The following is a 12943-nucleotide window of genomic DNA, read 5'->3' as shown; positions in this document are numbered from 1 at the left end:
ACCGGAGCGCATGCTCCGTGTTTAGGGCTCTGGTCCCGCCTCCCCAGCTGCGAGAACCAATCGCGGTTCAAGCCTCAGCCCTGTGCACGAGGCGGGGAGGGGGCAATTGGCGCTAATAGCTTTTACTGATGAATTACTTCCTCCAGCATTCCAACTTCAACATGCCTCTGAGCTGCTTTGGGAATACCAAGTTCAGATAGAACTTACAGCTAAAAGTTATTTCAAGCACTAAAATAACTTCATACACCAGAGCAGTGTCATGGACTGAATTTGCTATATTAACTATGAATCCACAAGTTACACGCAAACAACGAAAACACTATTGTAAATAGTATATTAATGCACAACATATGTTACAATATTAAGTACTCAGTGTTAACAGTTCTGGTCTTATTGTTCAGCTTAAATGTATCAACAATGGAAGAACTGAAACAGTGGCATTCCTAAGCTCTAAGTTCCTAAGGGTCCCAGCGCCCGAGGCAACCCCATTTTTTGCCCCCCCGCCCCTGACCCAGAAGTAATTGCAGTGACATCGTCATCAGCGCAATTACTTCCACACAGCCACCTCCTCCAGTCCCCCTTTTTTCAAGAAGAAACGGAGGAGGCAGTTGAGGCTCTGACAGAGCCTTCCGTTCAGCTTCTAAGCGGTGCAGCTGTCTCCACTGGAGTGGTTTGGGGCCACTGGAAGCAGCCCCAGACCACTGCAATGGAGACTCCCGCATCACTTACAAGCAGCACGGAGGGCTCCATCAAGGCCCAGGAAGCAGCACCCATCTCCTCCAAAATCAGAAACACACACTGCTTCCCCTCTGCCTCTGAGGGACGCCCTCAGAGGCAGAGGAGGGGCACCCAGGAGCGCTGTGGAGAGGCAAGGAGACCCTGACTCTCTGTCAGCACCTCAGTGCTGGACTAGGCCATCCCCTCTTCCCCCCTCCTTTATAGGAGGAGAGGAAAGGGGCGCCCTATACAGGCAGTGCAGCAGGAGATGCGACTCCCAGCACACTGACACTCTAAGGTACCTGTCTCCTATCCTCCAGAGGAGGGTAGAAGGCACCCTAGAGTGGCAGCATGATATCCTCCAGAGGATAGGAGACAGGTGCCTTAAAGCGTCAACGTGACAAGAGTCGCATCTCCCAACATGCTGCCTCTCTAGGGCAGCCCTTCCCTCTCCTCCTATAAAAAAGGAGGGGAGAGGAGGTGGCCCAGTCCAGTGCTGAGGCGCTGATGGAGAGGTAGCTTCTCGCTGCCTTTCCACAGTGCTCCTGGGCACCCCTCCTCCATCAGGTGGAGGCATTTTTCCTTACAGAAGCCGGCAGAGCTGCTGGCTTCTCTTCCTTTAAGGAAGAAAGGCAAATGGGCTGCTGGGGGGGGGCAGGCTTGAGGAAGCACCCCGGAGGGTCGGCGCCTGGGGCTTTTGCCCCATTTGCCCCCCTCCAGGTACTCCAGTGAACTGAAATCTGAACAGCAAATAGAAATAATCATTTTAGCAAGATAGATAGACAAATGTCAATATGGTGTAATATGATGCACAATGGAACAGAGTCAGAGCAACACCATGGTTTCACTTCACTGGAACTGAAGTCCAACACATTGCAGTCATTTCTGGTAGAGCTGTCGAGAGTAAGCTCTTCAAACAAATTTTAAATAAATCCCTAAGAAATTCTCCATTTTCCCCCTAAAATCTTAATACATAAGCATTTGAAAACCATGACCTCAAATATGTCAAGGTGGAAAATATGTCAGTGTCCATTACAAACCACATGGTATAACAAATGTTTTACCTTCAACAGTGAAAATGATGTTGGCTAAATGCTGAAACCCCCCACCCACCCACCCCCCAAGTCTAAGAGACAGAATTGCTTTCCAAGCTGTTTTAACCCCTGGCCCAAATGTTTTGCCTTTTCTGTAAAGCATACTGGAGAGCCTGTAGGATTTTGTCTTTGCTGCAGAGGATGTTATAGGTGCTGAGGTTTAACAGTTTGTCCAAGTCTTCCTCGGAATAGGTCACATGCATTGTTTGATAAGGCGAGGAGTTTGCATTCAGGTTTACTTCACCCCTGCACATTTCGGAAGGAGTACGTTTCACCCCTGAAAAAATAGAAGACCCATTGATGAGCATGCTTTAAGCCTTACATCTGACTTTAGATTCTCATTCTGATGTTCAGTTGAAATTGTCAATGCTTGCTACTTGGAAGTCAACATGTGGGTTACCAGGTCTGTGCCCTTGTTCACTGGAGGAGAATTAGTAATGGCTTTTATGGTTATGTGCTCCTGATTCCCTTAAACCAGTGAGAAGTTCCAAAGGCAGCAGTGTAGGGTTTAGTTTAGTTTTCCTTTGGATGAGAGTCCTGCACACTTATGGTGTGTTTATGATAGTGGTCTTCTGCAGCATAGAGGGTAGACAGGGAGCCAAACAGACTGTGCTAGTCTCTGAAGCAGCATACCATCCCCCCCAAATCAACTGGCATCCTGATGGAGCTGCTCAATTTCCCTCCATCTAACCAGCTGCAAAAGGGACTTTTTTGCTTGCTTCAGTGCACAGCTGCAATCATGCAGAGACTGCAAAACACTGGTCTCAGAACCTCTGTGGCTAGTAGGTGTGTTCAGAAACAACTTTCGGCCATTAATACCCATTGAGGAATCACTGGCCGTTAAACAAGCAATAAAGTACATAAGAAATAGTCATTTCACAACTCTTACAATATATTCTACAGTAAAGCTTTCCTTAGTTACCAGTTTAGAAGGTTATTTGAATACATCTGCACTAGCTGTATCTTGCATGACTTTAGACAACTTATTGAATCATTAAGTATCTCCTGTCACATTCTATCTCCTGCCCCACTTGTACATTTGGGCCTGAACCCAAACCAAGAATGATAAAAACCAACAGATTTGAAGGGGGCTGGCAGGGGGGATGCCAAGAATACAAAATGTTCACAGTGAATTAATGCAAACTAGCACCTTCTTCCTACCACCACTCAACCATGCAGGCAGCTGAAGCAGTAGAGCAGCAAGCAATAAGACACTCACATGCATGCATGTGCACTTCTTCCAACTAGGAAGCTTACTGCCTGGGCTTACTTGACTGGGCACAGATAGGGATGCCTCCCATTGTGGCCTGGAGGTACTTGGGGTGATTTTTTTTTTAAAGAGAGACCAAGACCTTCCCCCTAGCTGATCACCAAGCAGTGGCATTGCTATGAGGGTGTGGGTCACACCAGGCGACGCACACGGGGAGAGGGATGACTCTACTCTTGGTCAAAATTTTTAAAATCTTGGTATTTCAAAATTCCAAGGCATATGGGTGCCTAATTGCCTGCTATCCTATGGCTCCAGCAGCCTGCCATGATGTTATACATCATTTGATGCATAATTTCATATCTCAATCTATCAGAAGTTATAGCCAAAAAACCAGTGGGGTGGGACAATAATACATAATCATGTCCACCACCTGTGGCATTGCACCGCCCACTGCATAGAAAGAGGTCCATCATGGGGGTAATGTGCTGCCCTTCTGCACTGAGTGATGCCAACCTTAGTGATGCCATTGTCTCCAAGGCAAAATTACTGCCCTCTTTTCCATGGGTTTTAAAAAAAAAAATATATGTATCGTGTCTGCATTAGTGCCCACTGCATATAGCAGACCTAAACTCTGTGTCATTCTATGATTCTGTTTTCTGAGATGTTCGCTAGTCATTTCTTAACCCTTTTCCCTTGTGCCATTTTTCCATGGAGAATCACACACACAAACAGCTCTGTTTATCCCCATTGCAGAAAAGATGTGCATACTTGTATCTTTTCTCTAGTTGAGGTAAAAGCAGCTGGGGGAAGTGATTTTAGCTCAGAAAGTGGCACAAAGGTAAAGTTTATTGGACTATCCAATGCCTACAATGTCTTTTACTCACTGAAAATCCCACATAGGAAAAGATCTCAGTCAGAGGAACAAATAAATATGAATTCAACAAAAAAAAATTGAGAAAGTATCTCTGGGAATGCTCAGAATAAAAAATGATACAAGTTGATGAAAATCAAACTTACCAGGTGCTGTGTACTCTTTGAAGGAAGAATCTACCAGCGGGAAAAAAACCACTATTGGAGCTCTGGGGTCACTGTCATCAGAGAATACATAGCACTCTTTCGGATTCTTCCTGTCTTCTTCACTCAGCTCAACTTTTGGAAAAGGGATGCCTTGCACTTCACAGTAGTCTGAAAACATCTTTATTTGCTGCATAGGATACCAAAATAATTCAGTCTTGGAACCAACAAAAAAGATACACAATTTGCTTTCCAGAAATTTGGTTAATTCCAGAATTATGATAAGTCAACAATAACACTTAATTAACTGTGACTGGCCAGTGGTGGGTGGAATAGGAATTCACAAATACAAAAATTCAAGGAGTTGTATCTAAAGTAAGTCAGGACTAAGTACCGCTGAAATAAATGAGACAAGTTAATTGTGATTATGACTAAGAGCCCCATCCTTCATATGCCTGGTCAGAAGTAAGTCCCATTATAGACAATGGACCTCCCAGGTAAGTTTTGATAGGATAGTAGCCCAGGTTAAGTTCCCTTAATTTCCCACTTATTTCAGTGGGACTTAGCAATGGCTATGGATACATCCCATAAACATATGGAAATCAAAGTCAAATCTAGCTCTAATGAAACTAAAGTCAGAACAAAACAGAGATGATGTTGGAGATCCGTGACTGGAACTCCCACATTCTTTCAAAATGTAGAAGTAGCTGTGGTACAGAGAGGTACAAATCGGTTGGGGGCAGCTGAAACAGGGGGAGGATATTTAACTCTTTTCCTGCAGCACCAATTTCCCGACTGAAATCTCTGTCTTACACACACAGAGCCATGATGCACTGCCCTGGTGCATGGGGCAGTGATTTCACAACATCCCATCTGGATTCTCCTCAGAGGAGGGGGTGGTCACTACTGCAGCTTCACATGCCCCATTCCTTCTCCTGTCAAAGTTTCCAGACTCCAGAGGAGAAGGAACAGGGTGTGCTAAGCTGCCAGCACCTCCTCCATAACTAGAGCAGAGCCTGGGGCAGTCATGCGTTGGCATAGTGCCCAGGGCAGATGCCCCTCAGGCTCCACCCTATATCCAACTGTGCGCACTCACACACTGCACTTTGAGCCTCACTGTGGAAGAAGTGCCATGTACATGGTGTTTGCTTCAACCAGCTTCTGGCCAGCCCCTCAGACAAGCAGTTAATCATGCAACTTGGCCTGATGAGGAAGGAGGATTATAGTTTTAGTTATAAACAAACAGCAAGTGGGAGATGTGAAACAGACCCCTTTAAAAAATCAATAGAAGTTCCTCCCCCAATCAAAATAGCACAGGAGGGGTACAATCTGAATCAAAACTAAAACTGGGGAAAATGACAACTGTCTCAATGCCATTTGTCCTGTTCCATGGCTCCCCCACTTGTTATTTACAATAAAATGAACCTCCATCAGCTCCACTTGCATGATCAGGCACATGTCTGATTTGACCCTAGTTTGGGATGCTCTGGCATCAACATGGCAATTGGTCTTCTCAGAGGTTGCTTTGGGGTGCCACCTTTCCCACACAGATACATAATAGAGAAATAGTGTTCTCACCTTGAAGGATTCATTCAGATCATAATCCAGTGCGATGATGACATCCACGTTCCTCTTGGGGTTAAGGAGCGGTGCGCCACTACAGTTAATGAAATAACCAACATCTATCAAGCAGAGAGACTCGGATGATGGTGTCAACTTGTTGGGAGATTCATCAAACACAGTATCTGAAAAAATGCATTTTAATCTTATCAAGACAGGAAGAAAGGAGGCGGCTGTGTCAAAATGCCTGGGATGAAGGTAAATAATAATTTCTGGCACCCAAAAGGTTTAGCACAGCTGCACACCACCTTCTTTTCAGAATTATCTACTTATTTCCCATTAATTCCCCAGCAGTAGCATAGCCAGAGGGGTGTGTGTGGTAAGTATTACAGGTGACACAATGTTCCATATAAGTGGCCCCTCCACCCGCCATCAGAGCCATTCAGGGCAGCAACAGCATCACTGCTTACACAGTACATTGTGGCGCCTGCAGCATTTACCATGCCACCCCCGCCAGGCTATGCTGCTGTTCCCCAGTGAAGTCCATGGGAGCTGTGCCAATGTCCACACAATTTTCATATTCTTCAGATCACACAAACTATGTCAGAGAAGGGTTGAGAGAGCTTGAGGCTCTCACACATTTACTAACAGAGATTGAGTCAAGGGACTCAAATCTTTTTTTCACCTGAGACCAAAACAGTAAAGCTTTGAAGGGAGGCCTGGGCTTGGAGCCTGACTTAAACATCAGGGCAGGTGAGTTGCAAAGTCTATTTCTTGGTGCTTGGCATTTGCAGGAAAAGTTTGCACCTGTGGATTTCTTTCTAGCATGGGGCAAGCTGATAATGTCATTTCATCACTACTTGCAAGAGCTGCTGTTAACACCACACTACAAACATGACTTTATAAATGTGGTACCCTCAAGATGGAATCCTATAAACTATGACAGAGGCACACAACTACCTTCATACAGGTTATAAGTTGACAACATAGTACATATTGTACGACTTTTCCCATGGCTACTACATGCCCAGTGATGGTAGCCATTTAGTTATTTGATTTTTCTCTGTAAACCGCTTTGTGAACTTTTAGTTGAAAAGCGGTATATAAATACTATTATTATTATTATTATTATTATTAATAATAATAATAATAATAATAATAATAATAATAATAATAATAATAATAATAATAATAATAATAAGACTATCCCTTCAGACTAGAAGGTTGAATAAGAATTCTTTGGCCAAATCCAAGAGGTCCATGGAAGACTTGGGAATTAGTCTGCCCTACAACTTTGCTCCCAAAGGCAGTCAGCACTCTGAACATCTGAAATGCATGATGTAAATGCTGGCTTTCAATATTATCAAAATTGGCCAAGCTAAATGGGGAGGGGCCAGTATACTCAATATGCCACACAGTGGTGAACTTCCTTGTTCTGTTGAGGAAATTTCAAAGAGCAAGTTCAATTTAAAATGTAGCACTAGGGTCAAACTATTTCATTCATTCCCTGTGCAGAACAGGACATTACTTTTCTTTTTATTACGTGCAGGATACTATCTCTTGGAGTCCAAAAAAGAAACACCCCAAAAAGAAACACAATCCTAGAACTCTATGAAATAAACAAGCCTCAAGGTGATACAAAATGATTATTCCAGAAGGATATCCATTTTTTTCAATCTTTTCAATTTTTTAAAGTGTAAAAGGAATTATTATATTTTCTGAATGCTGCAATAGGGACTCCAGTCGAAAAATGAGAGAAACTGAATAGAAAAGAAAAAACCTTCCCCAGGCCATTTCCCTGCAAAACTAAAAACAGCACAGAAAAAGAAATGGTCCAACTGTGTAACTTATCTCATTGGACTTCCAAAGACTGGGAACTAAGTAGGATTCTTTCAATTGACTGAGTCAATGGGCAGCCCAATCCTGAGCTGCCCAGGGCACCCAGCCTCAGCAGCACCAAGAATGGCTGCCGCTGGATCCTGTGCGCCTCGGGCTACCACAGGTGGTACCTCGGGAGAAGAGGACTTTTGTCCCCTTGTCCCGGGTAAGGGAAGCGGCCCCGCAATGGAGCTACTCACTTTACTGCCGACCAAAAGGTCAGTGGTAAAGTAATGGCGTTCGCGTAGGGCGCCGAGCCCTCCATGAGCGCCTTGGATCTGGTGAAGCTGAGCTCCGTGGACCTGCCTCTCTCCCTCCCCCAGCACGCCTCCTGCCCGCCCCCCTCCTTGCCCCCTGCCTCCCCATCACACCTCCCCCCGCCCTCTCTCTGCCCCCTGCCGGCCTCCCCCCTCCCTGAAACTCCTCTCCGCCCCCCTCCCCGTCTCCATGAGACCACTGAGCAGCAGAGGCTGGGCGCCCACCCTGCACTAGCCGCGGAACTGAGCCCAGGATTGGGCTCTGACTCAATCTAAATGTTTCCAAGAGTATTGATTATTAATGTTTAATAATTATATATTTATAATATAGCTAATTGATAATTAATATTTAATCACCTCTCCATTGAATAAAATTGCTTTGCTGCATGTAGTCTTTATACATAGCAAGGCTTCTCAGGAAATTGTGCGTTGCCCCCTTCAATGGACGATCAGTTAAAATGTCATTAAAAATTTCACAGAGTTTCCCAGTTGCAGTGTCTGGAGGCTTGTAGACAGTGATGCCTCCATCTTCTGAGTATTTTCTTTCACCTGAAACAAAACCATGAAAAGATCAATTTCTGGAAAGTTCTTTTTCCAGTACATAACACTTTATAAGACTGGTCATGAATTTATGTTACCATTTTCTAAGAAAAAATCAAAATGGGACTCTCCCTGAAAAGGACAGGAAAATCTAGTAGCATTTACAAGAATCATGATGTTGTAAGAGACCAAAAGACCACTAAATTCTCTCCATAATGCTACCTGCAGCATGCTCTGGGCTAGCCCTGGATCAGACCATAAGATAAATAACTTAGGGTGTAATCCCAACTACTTTGGCCACCGTAAGTCCCTTGCACCGGCCCAAGAGTGTTATAGAAATGCCGTAAAATACTTTTGCGCCATTCTAAGAGGAGACAAGCCGGTACACAGACATGTGCTGGCCTCCCCATGTCAGCACTGGCCCAGCGGAGAAGGTGAGTTGTGCCAGCCAAGCAGGGGTCGGGGGGGGGGCTGACAGTGGTTGTTCCCAGGGGTAGGGGTGAGGGGAGCAGAAGGTGGGCAGGGGAGTAGTTATGCTGTATCCTAGCCCTGTTCTCAGATGGCACAAAGAGGTCCCTGTCTGCTCCATTCTGCTTGGATCTGCGCCACCTCATCAGGTAGTACAGATCCGAGCAGACCCATTGGGCCGCTGCAGCATGACAAGAGATAAGAGCAAAGGCTTCCCCTTGCCTCGGGATGTGCCACTATTGGCCCCAAACTTGTGTTAGATGCAGCGCAGGCCCACTGGCCTGTCTGATTCCAGCACAAGCTGGGATTGCGTCCTTAGGAGTAAAAATAGCCACTTGCTGAGGCAGATTACTTCCAGGCTATTAGTTGATGGGGCAACTCTTCTCAGCAAGGCTGGCAATTTCTATTGACTTACTTGAAGATCCTGGTATTTTGAATTGGCAAGGGAAAGTTGGGAGAACAGATCTTCTGGGAATGAATTCCTTGAAAGGAGGCCTGAAATAATATTCTGGTTTCTAGGAGTCAGTATCAATTTTTAGGAGACCTCAATGAAACAGGGCAGTGGCTCTCAAACGTTTTGGACTGGTGGCTCCCTTGTCCTACTGGGCCACTGGCTACAGCTCCCTGTTAGGGCCACAATCCTATACATTGCATAGGGCAGTGTGTTTTCTGAGAGGATTCTGGGGCTCTCCTGACTGGTTTCCGCAGCCTCCCGGGGAGCCACAGCTCACAGTTTGGTAACCATTGAAATAGGGGGAAAGGTATTCACATTTCTAGGCAGCGCCATCACAAGGTGCTGGATTTGGTGGCAGTCGTGTGTGCTGGATCCTATCCCCCATTTTTTGTAGTTCATTGTGTCATAGTTGTTCATTTAAGAACTGACAAGTAAGAATAATTTTTATCAAAAGAAAGAAGAGGGTACATTATTGCTATTTGCTCAGGTACTCTCAGGATCTTCCAAGGAGGGACTCGCCCTGCAATTCTTTTTTCCTAAGAGAAGGCTCAGCAAGGGAGTGTTCCCAAACTCCATTATCACAATAAGATAGCTAAAAATTGATATAAAAATATTTGAACTGTCCCCATCATTCAGAGCCTCCAAGGATGCAGATGCTTCAGACTGGATTCATTAGCAGCCAGACTGGGCTCCTATTTCCACTCATGGAGATAGAGTTTGCCTAGAAAACAATGGCCAGTACACACACCATGGTCACAGCATCCATATGGGGCTATGTGTCGATTCCCTTTAATCCAGGTTTACTGCAGTTATATGTTGTGTTACTGAGACATTCTCAGCCTCTTTGAGGTTGGATAAATGACTTGGGGCCCAATCCAACTAGCATTCCATCAGCAGCAGGATCTCTCCATCAGCACTGTTGATGCTACTGTGTTGCACACACTGTGACTGCCAGTGTAAAGGGCTGGTGGCTGCACTCCACTGGACCTGGGGCACTGAGATACAGGAAGCTGGACTAGATGGCCCTATGGCCTGATCCAGTGGGGCTGTTCTTACATTCTTATGAGTGCCTAGCCATCTCCAGAGGAGGCAGAGGTGAGCAGTGGGTGGGGAGGGGCTGCAAAAGGAAGGAACCAGGGGTGTGTTGGGGAGGGATGTGCTGGATTTGGTCGCAGTTGTGTGTGCTGAATCCTATCCCCCATTTTTTGGCCTACCCCATCCCCTGGCTGTCCCCAGACATATGTCAGCTATATCACTGGATAGGTCCAGGGAGACCCATAGACCATCGGGGCCTACGCAGAGGTAAGGGAAAAAATATATTTCTATGATATTACCTAGTTTTATTATTTATGTGTATGTATTTTAATAGTATGTTGTAAGCATCTTTGGATGCCATTTGGGCGAAAAGCAAGATAGAAATTAAAGAAACAAATGAAGTGAAAGAGCATCTGTTCTGCATAGAGGATGTCCCAGGTTTGAACATGGAAGAGAAAAATCCCACCTGCAAATTCCTGACTACAACCTTGCGGTACAGCTGCCAGTCAGTCTTCACAATACAGAAGTCTATGGTCCAATAGTTGGATTCTCTTGAAGACAATGTCTTATGGCATGACAGCAGAACTCATTGCTTTAGAACAGGGGTCTCCAAACCCTGGCCCGGGGGCCAGATGTGGCAAGCCTCTATCTGGCCTGCGGCCAACCTCTGATCCCCTGAGAGTCTCTGGCCCAACTGACCAAACACAACCAGAGTTGTGCTTGTGGGGTGGGGGAATGGGGGTCTGTTTAAGTGTGTGTTTTGGGCTGTGTTGGTGTTTGGTGAAATCCTGGACATTTGAGCCCATTTATTCATTCATCTAAGTTCCATCTCTAATTGATATATTTAAATTTTATATTTACTTTTTTTTTTTTTTTGGCCCTCGACACTGTGCCAGATATTTGATGCAGCCCTTCAGTCGAAAAGTTTAGAGACCCCCGCTTTACAACAATGGTTCCCAACCTGGGGTATGTGTACCCCCAGGAGTACATGAAAAAGAATTGAATAATGGTGGGGAAAAGGCAAGTTTGTGCTAGCATGCCTTGCGGGCTGGCATTAGAATGCCTTGCAGGGCTATTATGAGGGGTACAATTTATGGAAATGGGCTTCCAAGGGGTACACAAGTGAAAAAATTTGGAAACCACTGCTTTAGAAGACCAAAAGAAAAGCTGGCAGGATGTTATCCACCTTTAGCTCTCCTGTTTAAAGCAGAAAACAGCTGTGCAAGCAATAAAGTATAAAGTGATCACTAATGAAACTCTTACTTTCTGACATGTCTTTGAGCCATCGGTCCCAAAATTCATCTGGTGTTGAGGACCAGTATAAACTATCCAGCAGATTTGGAGTGAAAATATTGGTCCAGATACCTGCAAGTCCAACCACACAAGGGTAAGCAGCTGTATGAGTTCAAATTAAATAGCAGCATCTCTCACTAGGACCAATCAATGTACAAGATCTCACTGAAACAACAAAGCAGTTTTCTGATGTCAGCTGAATAATCAAGCATCGTAATTTAAAGAGCAATATTGTGATCAAGCACTAGGCTGTCATGCTATCACAACAGGTCAAAATGGTGCTACATTATTGGCACACAGAGAGTGGATTCAAGTGATCATTTTATCTCCTCCATGAAGAATCCTTTGCAGTCAGGTGGTGGAATCTACACAACATTAGGTTGAATGAAGAGGGTCTAGGGCATGAGAACCTTCATGACAAACATGCTTCAGCAAGTTACCAAAAACACCTGGAATGCTAAAATAGAATGGTTGAAGTAATTGTACACAGAACCCCTCTATGTAACCAGGAGGAAGCTGCAAGTCATGCATTCACATAGTTGTCTGAATCTATGCTATTCATAAAAGCATATGCATTACACTAGAGGTGAGGAAGGAGCAATCAGGTCATCCACCCTTGAGATTGCATTTCTTCTACCAAAACGTGAAATCAGCTGCAATGCAATATGATTACCTGGTTCTTTCTGTGCATAACATTATGGAGCCCTTCCACTCTCCTCGTCCAAAAGGATAGTATAATATTTTGGATAGTATAATAAAAAAGTGAAATATCACCCTCACGCACACCCTATTGCCTCAATTGTATCCTCTGTTTTGAGAGTGCCTCCAATCCCTCATTGCACAGAAGTTGTGAAAGCAGAATTGAGAATCATTAGTTACAAGAGGGCACATATAACTTTGGAAAAAGAGATCAACTGCCAAAGGTCAATTTGTTGTTCTGGAGCCTCCAGTTTAGCTTATAAACCACAGGTTACCTTCCAGATAACAAATTCGGGACTCTGGGAGCCTCTTCAACTGTTTTCCCATGAAGAATTTGCTATCAAAATCTTCTGCACGAACGTAGGCACCATATTTCAGGAACCCAACTTCATTAGGATTGAATTCCATCCATTCTGCAACCAAAAGAGCACAGAAAGCTTTTGTATTGGAATCACAGAAGTTCTGGCGAGGAGGTAGGTGTCAGCAATGGCCCCTTTAAGGGTAAGGCCTGGGCATTCAGCAGAGGGTGCACTGCACAGCTGCAGCCATTTGAAGGCAATAGGCCCCTCAGACATAAAAGCTCCTGATGAAGGGAGAGTTTGTTGTGGGTAGCAGAAGGAAGAAAGTTTGAGGAAGGACAGACTGGGTTAATGGCTAATGGACTGATGGGTGAATGGACTTTGCAGACTGCTGGAGACACTGAGATTGCTGTTTAGCTGCCATG

General features: G+C 44.9%; 1 protein-coding gene across 1 annotated transcript in view; it reads right to left on the bottom strand.

Moving 5' to 3' along the window:
* Positions 1-1873: 1873 nt before the first annotated feature.
* The window catches only part of LOC136639903 (cytosolic phospholipase A2 beta-like), a 42240-nt gene continuing 31170 nt past the window's right edge, over positions 1874-12943 (bottom strand). The window contains exons 14-19 of the mRNA XM_066614593.1: positions 12495-12632; positions 11491-11592; positions 8088-8279; positions 5614-5780; positions 4039-4225; positions 1874-2088 (exon numbers count right to left, since the gene is read on the bottom strand). Coding sequence (XP_066470690.1) covers positions 1874-2088; positions 4039-4225; positions 5614-5780; positions 8088-8279; positions 11491-11592; positions 12495-12632 — 1001 coding nt within the window. The remainder of the gene's footprint in view (positions 2089-4038; positions 4226-5613; positions 5781-8087; positions 8280-11490; positions 11593-12494; positions 12633-12943) is intronic.

Source organism: Tiliqua scincoides, chromosome 1 (assembly GCF_035046505.1).
Source record: "Tiliqua scincoides isolate rTilSci1 chromosome 1, rTilSci1.hap2, whole genome shotgun sequence".
NCBI lineage: Eukaryota > Metazoa > Chordata > Lepidosauria > Squamata > Scincidae > Tiliqua > Tiliqua scincoides.
The sequence above is the reverse complement of the archived record's forward strand: the minus strand, read 5'-3'. Positions and strand labels throughout refer to the sequence as shown.